This window comes from Trachypithecus francoisi, unplaced genomic scaffold (genome assembly GCF_009764315.1).
Source record: "Trachypithecus francoisi isolate TF-2019V2 unplaced genomic scaffold, Tfra_2.0 Lachesis_group4, whole genome shotgun sequence".
NCBI classification, from domain to species: Eukaryota; Metazoa; Chordata; class Mammalia; order Primates; family Cercopithecidae; genus Trachypithecus; species Trachypithecus francoisi.
Window position 1 is genome coordinate 9,251,700 of NW_022681469.1, and position 20,210 is coordinate 9,271,909.

Genomic DNA, 20,210 nt, shown 5'->3' on the forward strand with positions numbered 1-20,210 from the left:
GGTCCTCTGTGTGGCAGCCCCGGGGGACTCACAGAGTGTGCCCTGGGAGTCCTATGAGTCCTGTGGGAATTCCCCCACCCTTCCTGGCACACTCTTGAATGTTCTCAAGAATGTCTGGGAGACCAGGCGGCTGGTTGTGGTGGCACAACCAGCCCCGCCCCAACGTGGGCCCGCATGGAGCTCCCTTCTGCAGGGGTCAGGTCAGGGCCTTCCTTAGCAACTCACTTCTTTAATTTCAGAATCCACAGAGGTAAGTCCAGCTTAGACCAAGGGGCCGAGATCTCTTCAAATGAAATCTGTGCCACTATTTACTCCAAGAAGGCAAGAGCCCAGCCCTTCATGGCTCCTGAGATCAGGAATGGCTGGTGGTTAGGAGGCACTCTCCTGGCCACTCTAGCTGTGTGGGGCACTCCCTGCGTATCTGGGGCACACATGGCCTGTGCACACCACCCACCTACAAGCTTGGGCGGCTCCAGTGGGAAAGACAGGAGAGGGAAGCAACATTTGATTGAATCTGAGCCAAGAGGGCCAGAGGCTAAGGAAGGCACCCCCACAGCAGCCTCCTGAGTAAACAGCACCTGGGGGCTCTGCCCAGCTGGGACAAAGGGTGAGGCTCCCAGCAACAGTTAAGAGAGATGGCATCCCCTGGGAGAGGGAGGCCTGGGGTTGGGTGACAGGGCTTCCATGCCACCACTGCACCCTTGGCAAGAACGAGCAGATGTGGAGAAGAGGAATGCCATCAATGCGCCCCCCACCTCGGGTCCCTGTGCTCCCCACCCCACAGTTCTTCCTGGAGTGCCCTCTGCACTCCTCCCAGCAGGCTGCTCGGCTCCTTAGGCCGGTCTGGGATCCCTGCTGGTGCCACTCCCGAGGTCGGCATGTCTGCATCTGCACTGGCTGCAGGAGGAGAGGCTCCCTGCAGGGGTAAGGCAGCAGGCACTAAAGGGGGAAGGGGGCTCTGGTGGCCCCCGGTATGTCCGAGGAGGGGGTGCGCAGGCGGCGCAGCATGGCAGCTGGGTGTGGAGGACAGCAGCTGCTGGGAAGAGCTGCAGTGGAGCCCAGGAGGTTCTGCCGGGGGAGCGTCTGGAGGCAGCGGAGGTGCCCGGCGAGCGGTCCCTCTGGAGGGTCCTGGCGGGTCACCCGCCCTGCAGCCCTCTCCCTGGCCACGCAGGATCTTTGGTTTAGGCCTTGTGGGTCCCCTCTGCCTCCAGTAGGGCAGGTGTCTGTGACCAGGGCCATGAGCCCAGCGAGGTCCCCGTGGGAGGGTCCACATCCAGGAAGGTTGGCTCATTGGCCCAGGGCCTTGGGGACGCCTCCCCAGCCGATTCACCTGGGTCCTCATGGTGGCCACTTCCTGAGCCAGGCCTGCCAGCGCCGTGGCGAGCCGATCCAGCTTCTCTGCGAGGGCAGCACCGAGGCTGTGCAGCTCCTGTTGCAGGGGCTTCCCACAGTGGCACGGCGGCTGCGGGGAGGAGGCTGGCAATACGGGAGGCGCGGCTTCCTGAGGGGGCAGCTCCGGAGGTGGAGACTCACGGGGTGGCTCAGGTGGGACCTGGGGGAGCAGCCTCCCATGGGTCTTGGCTAAAACCAGAGCAAGGACTGGTCAGAGTTCCTGGTTTGTAAGGATCTTTCTCTCCCCAGAGGTCCCCTGAACCAAGGGCACTCAGTACCCTGCCTCCTCCAAGGCCCGGCTTCCAGAAGGGAAGGAAGGTGAGTCAGGCCTGAAAACGCTGATGCCAATGGTTATGGCATGAAAACTGGCTACATCTCCTGGTTGTTTCCCAAACTGATGGGCAGGATCAACCACAGGTTGGGTTTGGGTTTCCATGGTAACCAGGCTTTCCTAAACTGCGGTCTTCCCACCTTCTAGGAATCAGTGGGTCTTTGTGTTAATGAGACCAAATGGCAGCCCTGCCCTAGGAGTCAGTGGGAAGGGCCCAGAGCCCCTGGACAGCATGAGACCAAGGCCATGGGAGCATCAGGAGATGGGCCTAGAGGGCCAGGCCAGCCAAGGGCCTTCTGCGCATTTTTTGTGGGGTGACTGTGGGGCCACTCGAGAACTCAGTGCTCTTGGTTACAGGCAAACCACAACGGTTCCCACCCACTCTGCCGTTACTCTCCCTATTCAGAAGTTACAGATTCATAGGAGTCATAAGCTTTTTTTTTTTTTTAAAAAAAAAGATCACCTAATCCTTCACCCTAAATTCCCTTGGAACTGGTCCCAACCCTGGGCAAACCACAAGAAAGGCTTGGCCAGGCATTTGCCATTCCTAACCTGTTCAGCCCCAGGCTGGGCACAGAGCCGGTTTCTTCCCTGTTTCTCTGGGCCCCCAGCTGTGGCTCTGCCCTTCTCTTTTCGGCACCTCCGAGGCTTTAAACCGAGGAAAAAGGGAAGACTGGAGTAGCTAAAGGACCCAACCGCTGTTTGGTCAAGTTCACCAACAAGGATCTCGGCCTGGAGACCCCGGCCAGGACTTCTACAGAGGACAGGCAAGGCTGGGTGGCCCCAGGCAGCTCAGAGCTCTCAGCAAAGCGGTGGCGTCTGGACAGAAGCCAACACCCTGAGCCAGTAAGAGAACCTGCTGCAGGCCACACTGGAAGTTCCTGGTGTGGGACTGTCCCCAAGTGACCCAGGGCACTAGATGCCAGGGCCCCTGCATGTCTCCACCATGGGTCCGCAGGGGCAGGTGTGTGACACGGAGCCAACCCTCTCACAATGACCGTGGCCAGGTCATCCTGGCCTCAGTTTCCTCACCTATTCTCTAAAGTCCCCTCAAGCCCCAAACTGATTCTTCACTTCTCAATTTCCACCTCTAAAGGGTGTGTCTGCTTTTATGAAAATCCCAACTGATTCTGTAATAAAACACTGAAATGAAATATGCAACCTGAAGTGGCTTACAGGTGAGACTTTTCCTACCCATCACCTAAACGGTGACCCTGGACGGCTGTTTTCCCCAAGCGGGGGCTCTGGGTCCTGGCCTGTGCAGAGGGAATGGGGGAAGCCACCAGTTCACCTGCAACTCTGGGTCTTCCATGTCCAAGCTCCAGGCCTCTGGATGCTTCACTAACCCTGGGCCTTTTCTCCAGCTGAGAAACAGGGCAGGGATCCCCAGCTGTACCTGTAGAAAAAGCACAGAGACCCTGAGGCAGGGAGACAATCGTTTGGCCAGAGCCATTCTGACATACCCTAAAACAATCTCAAACTCTCAACTTTCAAACAGTGACTAAATGAGATAGAAGATGGACACTTGGCCCATGAGGGAGGCTAATTCTGGTGGAAGGGCCCGCTGTGGTGCGTGTGTGTGGTGTTCCTGCCCGGTCTGCAGGGGGCTCTGGCAAGGAGGTGGTGGCTGGAGAGGCAGCTGGGAAAAAGGATTCTCATCTGTGGGTCGTGCCCCAGTGAGACCTCCGAGGGCGTGTTGGGGCATCCTGTGGTCCATACCCAGCCCACTCTGCCATTTTCCACTAGGCCCACTGGGGAGTGAGGAATGTGGTACGGCCCGGGCCTACACAGACCAGGGCCAGGGCCTGCAAATGGAGCCAGCAGCAGGAGCTGGGGAGAGCTCCCTCCACTGACCATTTCTGGCCTCTTCCTCCTTCTCCCCATCCTCTACCACTCCTTCTCCCACCTCCTCCTTCTCCTCGTGCTCCAGCACTCCTGAGGGGGCCAGGCCAGCAAGTACTATCTAAACTCTCTTTTCTCCCAGGCAACTGGGACCTGTCTCCTGTCCCATCTGCTTTTCCCGCTGGGAGCAAACACTGGCTCACAGTGAGACTGAGAAGCAAGGTGACCTGGGGCAGCAGGCAGCATTTCTAGCTTTCCTAATGGGACACTCTCCAAGAAGTCCCCTCAGCTGGGGAAATCTCACTTTTGAGACTTTTGTTATTGATGCCAAGTTTTAAAAGCATACACTATTATTGTATAAATACATCCATATCTGTCTCCATGCACGCGTGTATATTAGCAAGTGCAAACACTGTGTACATGGCTTCAAGTGGGTGGCCTAGACCTCCCTGCAGCTGCTCACCAGCACCCCCAGCAGCCCCGGCCTCCCTCTCGGACACAGCTCACCTTACAGGGAACTAAAGCACGGCCAATGTGCAGGACTCCCTGGCAAGAGCCAGGCAAAGTGACAGGCAGGACTCAGAGGATCCAGTCTGGACTCCTGGCCCTCTGGGGGATGCATGGGCGCCCCCTCAGGAGACCCGAGGCTCACCTGCACCAAGACCGCTGCAGTACCTGGGCTCTGTTCTCCTGGGGTCTTCACCAGGGCTGCTGCCACTGCTTCCAGCAGGGGTCCCACCAAGACATGGGGACAGAGGGACAGGAGGCTTACAGCTGGGAAGGCGGTCCCTCTCTTAATGTCACAAACAAAGCTGGCATCAGAGTGGTGACTGGCGCTCTAGCACACACCCCACTATCCTCCCTTTCCGAAGAGGCTCACCCTGGAGGAGCGGCCTCCAGAGCTCGGGCTCTGGCCTCGGGTCTTCTCCTTCAGAGCCGCTGAAGCTCGAGCTGGAGGCGGGGCTGGGGCTGGGGCTGGGGCCTGCCACGCAGGCGAAGCGCAAGGGCCGTACAGGCAAGATCCCCCTCAGGGCGCTCTCCAGGCAGTGCAGCGGGGAGGGCTTGGGGGCAGGCCCTGAGCAGGGGACCAGAGAGTGCTCTGTCATCAGCCTGAAGAGAGCCAGGCCTCTGCCTTAGTGTCTGGGCACACAGAACTGGTCCCCTTTCAGCTCAGCCCACACTCACCATGAGTTCTAGGGGACCCTAAATGGCTGCCTCTCTTGCCAGAGAAAGAGGACAAAAGTGAAGCCAGAGCCTGGCCAGGACCCCAGCAGCTTTGGAAAGTCTGCTGGGGAACTTTCTGGAAATCTCCAGTCCTTGGAAGTCATTAGCAGTCTGGTGCTAGCCAGGCTTAGGTCTCACAGGCCAGGCAGCCTCTCCCACCAGGCAGGTACCATCCCTGCACCCGGTATCTCACAGAGGCCAGCAGCCCAAGGGTGGGGCTCAGTTAGGGCCCATCCTCGTCTGATGGGAGAGTCAGCAAAACTGCATTTATTCAGCAAAGGTATCCCACCAGGCCCTGTGGCAGATCGAGGAAAGATTCTGCTGGAAGTTAAACCAAGCAGCAGCAGTAGACAGCGGGAGCCCCCCAAGAAGCTTCTCCACAGGAGAAACCCAATGGATGGACACAAACAACGATCTTCCCGACCCCGCTCCTTGTCAGCACTTTGTGACACTTTATCTTCTTGTTCAGCAAACCTCAGTTTCTGTTTGGCACCAGCTTCTGTCCTCTGGGCAAAGGATGAGAGATGGGAAAGGAACAGAGGGACAGGGAGGGGAAGTCTATTTCCTTGTCAAACACTTTAACTAAAGCTTGGTTGTCAGTACCGAGGGCAGGTGCCAGCTCACCCTCTGGGAGCCACCTCCACACTCCTGGCCTGGTGGCCCCAGGGTCTTTGAGCCCCCGCTGGTGGCAGGCGGGGACGCAGCTGGAGGTGAACACCTGTGGGCTGACCAGACGGAGGCTCCGGGTGGGCACTTCTCCCCTACCGTGCCCAAGACGGGCTGACTCCCAGGCCTCGGCCCTCAGTCCTGTTTTAATGAGAAAACAGAAGGCCTGTCAGCCCCACGGGGCCTCATGCTGCCACAGAAGAAGGGATAGGGAACGGTCTCTGCCATTGCTGGGCTCTCGGGCACACCAGCGTCAGGTGTGGGAAACACCCATCTGCCATGTTCCGGGGAGCGCCCGAACCCTCCAGAACCTCTCTATTCCCAGACCCAGCTGCGTGGAACCCTGGGCTCAGAAACTGGTGCCCAGATACCAAGGCACATGGGGCCAGCACGGCCGGGACAAGGACACCTGGCCACAAGGAGCCAGCTCCAGCCAGGGCAGTGGAGCCACAGACAACGGCACTAAAGTGTGCCCGTCACTCAGATGTCAGCAGGTCTGCACGTGTGTGCTGAACAGACTATCTGGCTTTCCAGCCTCCAACAAGGCTCTGCCCAGGCCTGTTTCCAGAGCACCATGTTGGCTCAGGAGCAGATATGAGCCCACAGGTGCAGTGCCCAGGGCATCCTGCGAGCAGCCCTGTCTACACCCAGGGCCCTGGCAGCCGCTATTACCTTCCTTGTCTGCTGTCCAGTTCCTGGGCTCCACTCTCCTCAGTCCCCTGTCTGCTGCTGAGGAGCAGGGCCAGGCAGGCCGCAGCACAGGCACAGGTATCTCCTTGAGACAGTTCTCCAGACCCTGCAGTGGGGAGCTTCCTGGCGGGCTTCCTGTGAAGATCAAACATTCACAGATGATGGGGGCTGTAGCTCTATCTCTGCAAACCGCAGAAGCCTCCCCTCTTCCGCTGTGTCCAGGGAAGCAGGGTCACAGGAGTGCTGGGCACAGAGCACTGGACGTGTCAGTCCTGGCTCTGCAGCGGCCCTGCTTTGGCTGCTGTAGAAGAAGCCTGGCCTGTCCTGGCCACCCACACAGAAGCCTGGCCTGTGGCTGTCATGAGGGCATTGGCCACAGGTGTGGGTTCTAGTCCTCCTCAGCACACCCAGCTGCCACTACTGTGAGGGACACCATCCTGTGTCCCCAGCACAGGGGATCAGGGGATGGCCCCACAGATGGAATGTGCTGACTTCCTTCAGCACTCACAGAGGGGAACAACACAGGCCTCCTCGCCTCTGGGCCACGGCAGGCCCACATGCATGCAGCTTCAACTAGGAAAGAACTAAATACACTGTAAACATCCTGTTTCCAGTGACAGCCGTGCGAGTAACAGGAACTAGATGGACTGAAACTCTAGAGTGAGGAGAGCCCTTCCTAATAAAGCGGACAGTGCTGCCGCTCTCTTTCCTGAAAGCGTTTGCTGATGATCCTGGGCCGAGGCACAGGGCGGGAGGGCAACCCACAGCACTTCTGAATGTCCACGGGCTGGAAGGGCAGGGTGGAAACCAGAGGACCTCCACGTGCATTTTCTCCACAGCACATTCGCTGAGTTCTGGGGCAACAGAGGGAGCCGGGAGTTGGCTGGAAGCTTCTGAAAAGCAGTGTGAAATATCCTGCAGTTTGGGTTACTTAGTAAATGAAGTCCACCCAGGCAGGACACATGAAGCATGCTACCGAATACCACGCTGCTATCCCAAAGAAGAAACTGGTGCTGGTGGCCAAGGAACATGAAAAGTATAGAAAGGGGTCAAAGACAAATGCTGACGACAAAGGCAGCCTGGAGGAGGCATGTACAGATGCTGCCCTCTGCGTGAGGAAGAGGAGGGGAATGAACTCACAGCAGTGGCAGCAGGGGCTGGAGCGCCAAAGACTTCATTTTTCCCACATAACCTTTTATAGCTTTTGAACAAAGCTATGTGATCATATTACCTATGAAGTCAGTTGCATTTTGGGGGAAAAGCCCCACACCCAAGGGGCTAACCCCTAGTGGGGCTTGGGAATTCAGGCTGCTGTGGACACTGGCAGGCCCCACAGGCCTGACCAGAGCTGTGGCTGCTGCGAGAGGCCTGTTCAGTAAATATGCTGGCAGTCAGGACACAGGTGAGGACAGAGGGACTGGTGTCGGCAGGACAACACAGACCAAGAGGACTCGGATTAACCGGGTGGGGGAAATAAAAAGGCCAAGAGGAGATGCTGGAGTCCTGCAAGATCCTCAAGTCTGCAGGAGCAACTCGACTGGAAGGCCTGGGGCAGGCACAGGTCACCAAGCACACTCCCAAGTGTTTCTGACACGAGCCTCACTGTGTGTTTTCCTAAGTTGGGGGTCAGTTTGATATCAGAGGCGATTCTTTGTGGCTAGGGTAAGGAACTCAATGCAAAAAGGAAATTTTGTTTTTGTTTTTGTTTTTGTTTTTTTTTTTTGAGACGGAGTCTGGCTCTGTCACCCAGGCTGGAGTGCGGTGGCCGGATCTCAGCTCACTGCAAGCTCTACCTCCCGGGTTCACGCCATTCTCCTGCCTCCGCCTCCCAAGTAGCTGGGACTATAGGCGCCCGCCTCGTCGCCCGGCTAGTTTTTTGTATTCTTTAGTAGAGACAGGGTTTCACCGTATTAGCCAGGGTGGTCTCAATCTCCTGACCTTGTGATCCGCCCGTCTCGGCCTCCCAAAGTGCTGGGATTACAGGCTTGAGCCACCGCGCCCGGCCTAGGAAATTTTTATTTATATTTATTTATTTATTTTTGAGATGGAGGTCTCACTCTGTCCCCCACGCTGGAGTGCAGTGGTGTGATCATAGCTCACTGCAGCCTCAAACGCTGGGGCTCAAGTGATTCCCTGCCTCAGCCTCCTGAGTAACTGGACTACAGACTACTGGTACCACTCCACCCAGATAATTTTTTAAGTCTTCTGTACAGGCTGGGTGCGGTGGCTCATGCCCGTAATCCCAGTCCTTCGGGAGGTTGAGGCAGGCGTATTGCCTGAGGTCAGGAGTTTGACACCAGCCTGGCCAACATGGTGAAACTTCTTCTCCACTAAAAATACAAAAATTAGCTGGGAGTGGTGGTGGGCACCTATAATCCCAGCTACTCGGGAGGCTGAGGCAGGAGAATCACTTGAACCCGGGAGGCGGAGCTTGCAGTGAGCCGACATTGTGCCATTGTACTGCAGCCTAGGCAACAAGAGACTCCGTCTCAAAAAAAAAAATTCTGTATAGACGGTGTCTTATTATGTTGTCCAGGCTGGTCTCAAACTCCTGGCCTCAACTGATCTTCCTGCCTCAGCCTCCCAAAGTGCTGGGAGTATAGGCGTGAGCCACTGTGCCCAGCCCAAAAAGATTTTAAAAGAAATCTTAGACATTGTCCTATCCTTTCTGAGACAAGTCACTAAAACGGAGCCCCCTCCGTTTCGGTTGTTGGGTAGGCTCCCAACAACCCACCCAAGATAAGCCCTGCATCTGCTCCTGCCTCAGTATCCCTGGCTCTGCTCCCAGCACTGGCATGGGAGTCTGACCCAGTTAAGCCACAGGGACTGGGCAAGGGGCCTCAAGTCCTCTCCCAGGATGAACCCCAGCCTCGGGCTGGCCCAGCTCACCTTTTCCAGGCTGCTGCCCCTGGCTCCCCACAGGGCTCCCAAAATCCAGGTCCCAGTCAGTGCTGCTGGATGAGGAGAAGCTGGTGGGGGTTCCTCGGGGGGCTGGGGGCCGGGTGGGGCCATCTCTCACACATCTCTGCAGGCTCAGAGGCAGAACAGGATCTCTGGTCGCTTCTGTAGGGAACAGCACAGTTGTGGTCACCAGGAGGCTCACTGGAGAGGAGACCCCTGGGCCATGGGGTGCACAGGCACCAGAAGACCCTGCCCCAAAGTATCTCCCACTACAGTTTCCCTGTGGCACAGATTAAATTCCCATAGCGCGTGACCCACAGAACCCCCACAGTGAGTCTCGTGACTGGAGAGAGTTCTGAGAGAAGGAAGTAGGGCAGGAAGATCTGCACTGGCTTTCACCACATGCAGGCAGCTGTCTGGGGGTGAGTATGAAAGGCAGCCTGGGGGAGTAGGCCTGCACCTCAGGAGGCTGGGGAACATAATGACCTGACAGTCCTCAGCATCTGCCTCCACTGCTGTGCCCAGGGACACGCCACCCCGCACCCATGGCCACAATCTACCTTCACTGTGTGATCTGTGGGGCTGCAGTTCAGGCCTCTGAGGCCCAGAGTCTCCTGGCTGGGGGTTCTGGGAACAAGAAGTGGCTGGCAGCTGGGAAGGTGATGACCCACTTGGGGGAATGCCCTTCAGACAGGCTTCCAGGGCTTCCAGCGGGGAGCTTGAGGCACTGGCAGCTGGAACAGGAGAGAGCACCCTGTCACCATCTCCCACACATCCCAGCTTTGCCCATCAGACCCCTGGCTGGCTCCACCCGACGTGCTTTCTGCAAGGTTGATGAGTCCTGCACTAGGCTCTGGGGCCTGCCAGGCAAGAAACCCTTCTGTGGGGGACTGATCTACTCTTGCCCCCTACCCTGCCCCTGGAAGGCATGAAGACAGGAGGGAAGTGAGGAGGGCCATGCATCAGCAGGAGCAGGTTCCGGGGCCAGGAATCATTGCAAAACAATGGCCCTGAGGCAGCAGGGGCTTGGGCTGAGGAGGCCGTGGATGAAGGGATTCACTGCTTGGGAAGAAAGGCCAGGGGACGGCTCCCTGCTGAGAGCTGCTTTCCTGGGGTTGGTGGAACCTTGCTAGGGACTGACAAGCCCATGGGGAAGACCACCGGAGCAGCCAACCCCAGGCCTCACCTTGAGCCTCAGGGCCCCAGCTGGGTTGGGGAACCCCTCTGGTGTCTCCAGTGGCTGAGGGACTGAGGGGCTGCCTGCCAGGCTGACAGGATGCGGGTCCTGGGGGGCTCTGGACCCAGCTGTTCTCCATCTTCACAGAGAGCAGGCTGCCAGCTCCAAGACCAGGACGGGGAGGAGGGGTCAGGAAGCATCCAGGCCCTGCGGGAGGAGGCCAGTGGGAAGCCCAAGATTCAGGCCTGGACTCACCCTGAGAATCCCTTGAAGTCTTTATAGGGTTAGGAGGGGCTTCCAAAGCCCGTGTGCCTCCACGGCAGTCACCGGATCAGAATGCTGTCACTTGTCAATCACCAGCAGAGAGACTTGAGTCACATGCCTCCTCCCCGACCATGGCCCCTTGGGGTGCCCCCAAGGTTTCTACCAGGCATGAAGTCGGCCCTCCCTGGACAGCACCAATCATGTCTTTCTCCATGGCCAGCACACCTGACTCAACCCAGCTGCTCAGGGATTTGTTCTGAGAAGCTAACAGCTGAGGTGACACGCACGGAAACGTGAACCCATGTGTAGGCTGGGTGGGTATAACTAGGATTTGGGGTTCCCAGCCCTCACACACGGCAGAAATCCCAAATCTCAGTTATACTAACCTGACCCAAACACACAGGACCCCAAATCACAATGAGGAGCTGCGTGTGTGCTGGGCTAGAGCTCCATCCTCTATTTCTTGATCTCGCTCCCTCCCCACTTTCCTTTCGGAATGTCCAGCTCCTCCTCTGGGAGCCAGCCTGAGAATTATCAAGTGCTGACCGAGCCCCTCCCACGCAGCTCGCTCCATTTACACAGTGGGGTTCTCCTGCATCTGGCTCCTCTCCCTGACAGGCCACCGTGGGGGCCTGAGTGTTTATGCCTGGGGCAAGGTAACAGAGGACGTCTGGGGGCCTCCCAGCCCAGTGAGAAGAATTTACCTCCAGAACCCCTTTTCCAGGCCTCTGGATTCTCCTGTAGCCGTGGGTTCCCCACTCCCGAGGGACTGGGATGCCTGTCCTGGGCCTCGGGGAGCTCCTTCAGACAGTTTAGCAGACCCTGGAGGGGACAATCCCCTGAAGCTGCCTCGGTCTTCACTATAGGAAAAAAGAACATGTTTTCACTTGGAGCCCAGTGTCCTCAGCCTTCATGACAAACAACAAACGGGATAAGTTAGAAAGGCGTGGGGCCAACTCTGAAGATGAGGATCCTCCAGGGGCTCATTGAGTCTTCCCGGTGCCTGGGTTCACACACCTGCCACAACTGGACAGGGCAGAGAGGGAAGGCATGGAAGTCGCCCTGCAGGCAGACATGTGGCATCACTCTGAGGACAAATTGAAGGAAGTGGGCTGTCGGGGTCACTGTTCGAGACAGCTCTGTGGGTCCTGAACAAAACTTACATTTGAGGAAAATGGAGTTGTACAATAAGTACATTACTGCAGCTAAGCTCACTGCGGCCCTGTGAGTGGGAACAGCCTAGGCTGAAGGCATCAGGAGCCTCTCAGGGTCTGACTCCACGACCCATGCCCTGGCCCCTCCACCATGCCGTCCAGAGCCCAAGCCCACCCCATGCATCATGCCTGGCGTCAATGCAAAGCGACACATGAGCTCTGCAGCTCTTCCCCTCGGGTCCCGGGTCAGGAGGAGGAAGGGACATGAGGAAACCAGGGCAAAGCCTGCTTCCAAGTTTCCTTTTCCCAGCTGACCAAATGCTGTCCTTAAGAGAGCCACCTGGCTCCAGAAAGGTGACAATGGCAACACAGCAGTGGCCGAGCTGGTAACGATCCCTAAGGGAGACAGTTTGGAGCAGGAGGAATCGCTGTTGAAATGCAAACCAAGCTTCAGAGACCTCAGCCTGAGGCCCCAGGACTCACCTGCCCAGGGCGGGCTCCCAGACCCCAGGTCTGCTCTGGTTAGCCTGGACGTGCCCAAGCTGGGGAGAGGCGGCAGGAAGCTTGGGGATGTCTCGGGGTGCTGGGGCCCAGGCACGAGGATTTCCTTCAGACAGTTGATGAGGCCTTGCAAGGGGCTGTTCCCAGGAGAAATTCCTGTAGCACACACAAGGTGGGCCAGGGTCAGTGCAGTCCTGATGGGGCACCCGGGAGTGCTTCAGCAGGCACTCAGGTCTCCGGGCAGCTGAGATTCCTGCCCGTGAGAACACAGACAAGGCCTGCCTCGTGGAGCTGCCACCAGGCCCAGGCTGGGGAGCAGCATGACCTCCTCGTGTGAACTAAACACACTTGCCCATCACCACCCCACTGAGGAAAGCCTGCCTCTCACCGGCCTCCGAGGTCCCTCTCTCCTGTTCTCTGTGGCTCTTCCTCCTGCTGGGGCTAAGGGTGGGAGGGCTAGGCCCCCCGCCCGGGGCTCCCAGGGCTCCTGGGCCTTCTTTCCTTGTAGGCCATGGTTTGTCGCCAGTTTCTGTTGCAGGAGAACACAAGAGGGCCTTTCTAGCCCCAGCTCCAGACTCTGGAAAATCACCCCAGATCTGGTCCCCGAAGAGGACAGCCTTCTCCAGCTACCCAAGTCCCTGTTCCAGGAGGGCTGAGGGCTTTCACCATTTCTTTCTGGTTTAACTGTAAACAGCAAGATTGTTGGTTCACTGTGAGCACCCCTAGGCCCTTCCCCGTGAGCCCAGCCACCGAATTTGGCTCAGCAGTCTCGACATGTAGACCACAATCTCACACTCACGCTTCTCAAACCAGGGCACACAGAAACCCAGAGCAAGTGTGCCTGACACCCTCTGAACACCAGATGAAACCACAGCTAAATGGGGTATGTTTTTGGGGAATGCCAATTTTATTCCATATAAATTTGAATTATTTTTTATAAAAACAGACAAATGCAAAATTTGTAATAAGTTTTAAAAATAAAATGAGACCCCAGAGAAGTCCTAGGAGCTCGCCTTGCCCTGTTCTGCAGTTGGGGTTGCTGTGATGAGATGGTCTCCAGTGCACATAGGTAGGTGAATGTTGCCGGCTATGGGCCTGCATGTTAGAAATTGCCAGAGGCTTTCTGTGTTCAAAGTGTTCAGTGATCGGGGCGGGAGGAGAGGCTCCCCAGGGGCTGAGCATCACGCCTCCTCTTTGGTGTTTACACCAGAGGCTAAATATGTGGTCCTGCTCCCTGGGGTACTTTGTCAACAAGAGAACAGAGCAACAAGGGAACTGAGTCCTAGAAAAAAATGAAGAGGGCACAGGGTCCAGGTCTCCTGACGCCATGGTCAGGGCTCTTGAAATGCTGGTTCTCCCTGTCCCTGCTGTGTCAGACTCACTGATGGGGAGAGGACTTCCCTGGACCCCGTCACCAGTTGGGCCACTGGAGCACAAGCTGTCGGTGGGCGTGGCAGCCAGGCGGGGCTGGCCGGCAGGGCCATCTGGAAGACAGCTGAGCAGGCCTCGGAGAGGGCAAGGCTCTCTTGCCACAGCTGCTGTCGGGAAAGAGGGAAAAGATAACAGCTGGTAAGATGCCCCTAACATTGTCACACTGTCACATTCTGGGTCTTTTCCTTCCCATGTGCTGCTAACAATGACCAGGATGTCAGCCAGCTATGCGTTGTCATCACTGAGCTCTGATGGGGATGGGTGGAGGGTGACAAAGCCACACAGAAACTACCATGTGAAAGTCCGAGCTGCCCTCTCGCCAGCTATGGCCACGCGCTCAGAGGGCGGCACACGGCCTAGCCATGAGGAACAGCGGATGACTCTGCCTCCCCGCCTGTGCCTGGGAGCCCACATGCAGTGCAGTGCTGTGGACTTGCGCTTCATCATGGGGAGTGCAGAGGAGGCTGCGTGCACTGGCCCCGCTGTCTGACTTACCCTCGGGGCTCACTCTCTCTCCATCCAGGCTGGCTCCCCGGCTCTCGCTCTCGGGGCTGTCCATAGCGCCCTTGACTTCCCCAAACAAGAACTCTGGGATCTCCTTCACCAGCTGCACCAGGGCGGTGAGGTGCAGGCTGTGCCGGGGCTGTCCCCCTGCAGAGAGGCCACAGTGACCCTGCGGCTGCTCAGCACTCACACCTATGTGCGTTTTCACACCCAGCATCTCACATAATCCTCCCAGCCACAGGAGAAGCAGCCAGAGGAGACACCATGTCCCATGAGATATAGAGGACGTGGGCTCAGGCCAGGCGCTCTGGCCAAGGGAGAGCCAGGGCATGGGGGCAGGGCCTGGGTAACAGGGCTCTTCTGTTCTGCATTACTCATTAACCTCCCTGCCTCCCAGGGGAATGCCCAAGCGGGCTGCCGCCGCACCTCTCCCACCATCTGGGCCCTCTGCCTTTCCGGCACCCCCTAAATGCCTGGCCTTGCCCAGTCTGCGCCGGTGGAGCACGTCCACCATGTGAGGTCTTGGGATGTAAGCCTTGTGGCAGGACTTTTGGGAGCTGCGGCAGGTTCTGCAGGGGTGGCTGTGATAAGGCTTCAGGGTGGTGGCAGGTGGGGGCCTGAGGCAGGAGGTACCCTCCAGGGTGACCCCAGGCTTCCTCTGAGTGCTTCTCTGCATAACAGGCTTCCAGGCCAGAGGGATGAGAGGTGAAAGTTTGGGAGGTTGCAGTAGGGGAGCCAGGGAGGCGAGCGGCTGGACTGAGCAGGCTGAGGCGACACACTGCCCGGAGCTGACGATCTATGAGTGGCAGGAGACGCCCAAAGTCTGACAGATAACTTACACTGGGGACCTCCGCCAGCAGCAGACTCCTGCCCCTCATCAGCGTGGCTCCCTCCCACGACAGCTCCTCCAGGCTCTGAGGGTGACAGGAAAGCAGAGAGGGGGAGCAGCTCAGCTGTCCCTGGGAAAGAAGAGGGAACTGTGGCCCTGGGAATGGAGTGGCCTCTGCTTTGCACACAGTTGGGTAGCACCCCAGGCCCCTGCATGTCTGTGCACGTTCACGTGACCACTTAAACTCAAAGAACCACAGAGTGGCTGGAACCTCAGAGGCTACCGCATACCCCCACCGAATTGTACCTAGAACCTGGTCCTGGGAAATAGAACAGCAGCAGCGTGAATGATCCCCATGTTCATTGCACAGGTGGAAAGACTAAGGCTGCCAGGTCCCAGGGACTCCAGTCTCCCTTCCACCGCCCACCAGGCTCCTGCTGCACATGCTGCTGCCTCCTGTCCTTACCCACGGAGACCAGCGTCTCGTAGTTCTCCCGCATCACGTCTCGGTAGAACTCCCTCTGCCCCTCCTCCAGGAGCCGCCACTCCTCCTCCGAGAACCGCACTGCCAAGTCCTTGAAGGTGATGGACATCTGCAGGCACAGTCTCCAGGGGGGTTAGCTGTTCCATCCCAGAGGGGCCAGCCTAGCTGTCCCTGCACTTGGTGACCCCACCTAGGCCTCCAGGTGCACACTCCAGGATAATAGCCAGAGCCGGGGCCAGGGTCTGACATGCAGGAATCCCCTTAGGAGACAGCGCTGGGGGTGAGCTGTGTCTCTGCAGAGACACCTAACCCCCACGCCTACAAGTAGGACCTTATGTAGAAACAGGGTCCCTGTGGATGGAATTACTTAAGATGAGGTCATGATCCTAAGTAGGGGGGTCCCTTAGTCCAGTATGACTTATGTCCTTATCAGAAGAGACACAAAGACAGACACACAGGAAGAAGAAGGTTGTGTAAAGACAGGCAGAGACTAGAGTGATGCAGCCACAAGCCAAGGAATGCTCAGGGCCACCAGAAGCCACAGGGCCTTCAGAGGGAGTGTGGCCCTGCCCACACTGTGATGTAAGGCTTCATGCCTGCAGGGCTGTAAGAGAATACATTTCTGTTGTCCACCTAGTTTGTGTGCTGGGTTTAGAGAGGTGCTCAGAAGAAACCTGGGGTCACCCTTGGAAGCTTTGGGTCACCAGGCTCCTCTACACTCTGTACTCCTATCTCCTATTCTCTGTACTCATCTCCTCCTACCCTGCGGCTTTTTAAAGTAACAGGAACATTTTTGTCTACTTTTCATTAAAAATGGTCCTTCGGCTGGGCACGGTGGCTCACACCTGTAATCCCAGCACTTTGGGAGGCCGAGGCAGGCGGATCACCTGAGGTCAGGAGTTTGAGAGCAGCCTGGCCAATATACTGAAACCTTGTCTCTACTAAAAATGCAAAAATTAGTCAGGTGTGGTGGCGGGCGCCTGTAATCCCAGCAACTCAGGAGGCTGAGGCAGAAGAATTGCTTGACCCTGGGAAGCGGAGGTTGCAGTGAACCGAGATCGCACCATTGCACTCCAGTCTGGGCAATACAGCAAGACTCCATCTCAAAAAAAAAAAAAAAAGGTCCTTCAGTGGACTTTAAAGTGGCCATCAGACACTAGAAAATGACCAGCATCAATAGGCTTGAATTTAAAATTATGGCAAAAATTAACTGTGCAAATTAAGCAAAGAGAAGGTAAATCATGGGAAGGGTCCTTCCTATTGAGAAACGAATGTTAAACTATTTATTCGTAAGAATGAATTATTAAAGAAAACGAAAACGCTCCTAATAAAGCAAAGACAATTCACTGCTTGTTTCATCTGCTCAGCACAGCTATTTTAATTACTTAATAAAGACAGGATCTTACTATCTTGCCCAGGCTAGTCTTGAACTCCTGGGCTCAAGTGGTCATCCCAAATTGGTCTCCCAAAGTGCTGGGATTACAGGCGTGAGCCACCGCACCCACCCAAGTCAGTGATTCTACAAACCGTCCCAGGCTGGGGGTGATGGCTCATGCCTGTAATCCCAGCACTTTGGGAGGCCCAGGCAGGTGGATCGCCTGAGGTCGGGAGTTCAAGACCATCCTGGCCAACATGGTGAAATCCTATCTCTAATAAAATACAAAAATTAGCCGGGCGTGGTGGTAGGTGTCTGTAAATCACAGCTACTTGGGAGGCTGAGGCAGGAGAATTGCTAGAACCTGGGAGGCAGAATTTGCAGTGAGCCAAGGTCACAACATTGTACTCCAGTGCCTGTTTCAAAAAAAAAAAAACAACAAAAAACCGTCCCTGCCACTAACTCGCAGCCTTGATGTCCACTCACTGCCAGGCTCTCTGCCTGTTCTCCCTGAACAGCTATTAACTTGTCCCATGCAGTCACACCTACCAGCGCTCCTCTCTGGCCAGGCTGCATCTACAACCCTGGCAAGGGGCAGCCCCGCAAGTGACTGCCTGCCTGAGGCCCAGAGGCCCAGAGGCCCATGGGCAGCGAGACGCCATAGCCTTTGTCTCCTGCCTCAATGTGCAGACTCTCCCTGAGCCTCTGTGGCTCTGGCCCAGGTATGGTCACTCCCTCTCAGGAACAGTCTCAGACACCCTCCAAAACTTCTCTCAAAGAGTTGTTTACATTTCTTCCTAGCATCTTGGAACAGAGAAAATGTAGCCAACATCACGGTCTATGCAGAAGAGCGCGCAGAGCGGCCCTAGACTGCTGTCCTTAGGAAGGCCTGCTTGCCAGGAGGGCCCCGGGCTGGCTTCCAGGCATTTAGGTGTCAGGAGGCTTCCCACCATTCTCTAAACGATGGAAGTGGCTCAAGGTGCCTAGATTGAACAAACAATGTGGTGTGTGCCACACCCCTGCTTTCTTTCTGGGAGTCTGGAATTTTGGTTCATGCCAGGCAGAGGGCTCCCACATGACATTCTGGTGGCTCAACACAGAGCTGGCAAGACAGGTCTGAGCTCTAAGGAAGAACATGATACCAACTGTGTTGGTTCCACTGGTACCACCGCTGACCTGATGTGGAAGTTAAGAAGTTCTGGACCCAGAGACCGGGCAGAGCACGGTGGCTGGGGCTTAGCCTCAGTAGCCAGGCTGCCAGAATTCCAATTCCTGCCTTGTTTCATATTAGTTATGAGACCTCAGCCAAACATAACCCATTTGGGCCTAAGCGAACTCATCTATAATACTGGGATCATAACAACCTACCTCATAGAGACATTGTGAAGACAAAACAAATACAGGAATAGTGCCTGAAACCAATGCAGGGACTATGAATATTAAGAGCTATGATTAGTACTACTGCAGCCAGGCCTGTCTGCCTAACGCCCGCTTGCAGGTCTGAGCCCGCCAGCTGAGCTCTTCCACACACTGCTCCTGACCACCGGTGCCTCTCTTGCTCCAGGCTAAATATATCCCAGCTCTTCCAGGAATCTGTAAGAGATGCTTTCCAGGCCTCTCACCATCTCAGCCTCAAGACAAACTGTTTTGTGACAAAATTCTTACAAAATGCGAATGGGAACTGACTGTGGCCAGGGTAAGCACTTCCGCCAGTGGCCTCCCTCTGCACAGAAAAAGCAAAGGAAGAGTGAGGGTTTTGTGTGTGAGGGAGTGAGCAAGTGTGAGTGTGCAAACACCTGGACCACAACACTCATCTTCGGGAGGAGGAAGGCCACCACTGGCTGGCTCTACCCACACACCACCAGCCTTCCTCCGTGGGCCCCACTTCACCTCCTTCCCCCAACCACTGGAGAAAAGCTTTCTTTCTGGCCTGACCCAGGACTGTTGTTACGGGCAGCTTCCTAGCTCACGGCTGCACACCGGTCCTCCTAACACACCCTTCCACAGTGTCACTAGCCCAGCACAAAAACTGCAGCTTCAGTGCCTGCTGGACCTGCCCAGCCTAGACCTGCTCTTCCAGTGGGCTTCAGGCTCGGGCTCCCAGATCAGACCCTGCCCCAGGGCCTCTCAACCTGGAGGCTGTGCTCACATCCCCCTGGGCTTCTGGGAACCCTCCCTGCTCCTCTCCACCTGACTGTGACCTACCACTCCCCAAGGTCAGCCCTGGCCACCTTCTCCATGAAGCTACACGGTGTGAGGATATTCCCCTCCCTGAACATCAGATCTGAAAGGTCAGCCCGAACTCCTCACTTTACAGAACCGGAAACTGTGGTATGAGGAGGCCCTAGGATGGGGCCATGGGCATGTCTGAGCGAGGGTGTCCCTGGGCTACTTAACTATGCATCCAGACCTGAAAAGGACACTTGACTGTCCCTGCCCAACAATGTCCAATTTGCCTGGCCTCTCCCTTCTCCCCAAATGCTTGGGGGCACTAACGATACCAAGGGCCTGGCACTGTGTCTGCTCTGCCTAGTCACTCACTGCCCTCCATCCAGGCTGCCTCAGACTGGCCAAAGCTCAGGAGCCACCACAGTTGCAGAACTGGCTCCAGGTGCCCATCCAGAAGGACGTGCAGCAGTTGCTGGTATCAGTACCAGATACCTGATGCCTCGCTGGTACCAGCACCAGAGTTTCCTGGCATCGTCACAGCCCACACAAAACCTAGCCCAAACGGTGCCCAGGCTGTCACAGCCTGGGGCTCTCCCTCCAGTTCTCCGATCTAAACGTCTTACCTGGAGGCTTCCCAGGACAAAACTTGGGGTTTGCTCTATCTTCTGTTTCTCCCCATTTCCACGTCCCCAGCCCCCGGGATCCAGGATTCCACCAAGAATAGAAGTATGAGATTTACTCACTCCCTCCGAGGCCTTCATGCCCACTCTACCAGAATAACTTGTAATGAAAGAAGCCACGACAAGGGGGTTTCCCCAGGTGGAGACTGGGCCGTGGGTACCCGGGGGCGGAGAGCAGCAGAGAGATTGTCCGAGGACCTGAACTTCCCAGCACGAACCCCCGAGGATCAGGCCTGCCCCGCCTCGCCCAGTCGATCCCGAAGTTGGAGGCGGGGGGGTCCCAGCTCTTTCTCGCCCTGCCGCCTTCGGGGCTGCACTGCGCCGAGGGGTCCGCGCGTCCGCCTGCCTTACCTGGCGCGCCATCCCCGGGCTCAGCCTCCCCGCCACTCCTCGGTTTCCGGCGCGGCCCCTGGCGCGGGCGCGCGCGACCCTCGTCGGCGGCGGCCCAGGTCTGCGCAGGAGGAGGCGGGGCCGGGGGGGGGCCTGGGCCGCGGGGGAGGGGCGAGGGTGGGCGCGACCGGGCCCGCCCCCGGCCTCGTTGAGCCCGCCCCGCGCGCCTCGCATCCCTTGGCGGGTGGTGCCGTTTCCGCCCGGGG

At 57.0% G+C, this 20,210-nt stretch overlaps 1 protein-coding gene across 16 annotated transcripts; it reads right to left on the minus strand.

The window, feature by feature from the left end:
- Positions 1 to 209: 209 nt before the first annotated feature.
- KRBA1 (KRAB-A domain containing 1) lies at positions 210 to 20,210 on the minus strand. 16 transcript variants are annotated; one of them, XM_033192988.1, is made up of 17 exons: positions 19,966 to 20,210; positions 15,373 to 15,499; positions 14,917 to 14,991; positions 14,069 to 14,224; positions 13,525 to 13,680; positions 12,531 to 12,671; positions 12,125 to 12,298; positions 11,192 to 11,347; positions 10,233 to 10,430; positions 9,607 to 9,780; positions 9,035 to 9,208; positions 6,128 to 6,280; positions 5,414 to 5,596; positions 4,446 to 4,640; positions 4,218 to 4,358; positions 3,015 to 3,119; positions 210 to 1,581 (listed from the first exon to the last, which is right to left on the minus strand). In XM_033192988.1, exons 1-17 carry the CDS (start codon positions 20,176 to 20,178, stop codon positions 740 to 742), a joined length of 3,363 nt encoding a protein of 1,120 aa, XP_033048879.1. In that variant the 5' UTR covers positions 20,179 to 20,210; the 3' UTR covers positions 210 to 739. The 16 variants fall into 16 exon arrangements, with proteins under 16 accessions (XP_033048879.1, XP_033048877.1, XP_033048876.1 ...); XM_033192986.1 differs by having other exon boundaries at positions 13,525 to 13,677; positions 14,917 to 15,036; XM_033192985.1 differs by having other exon boundaries at positions 14,917 to 15,036.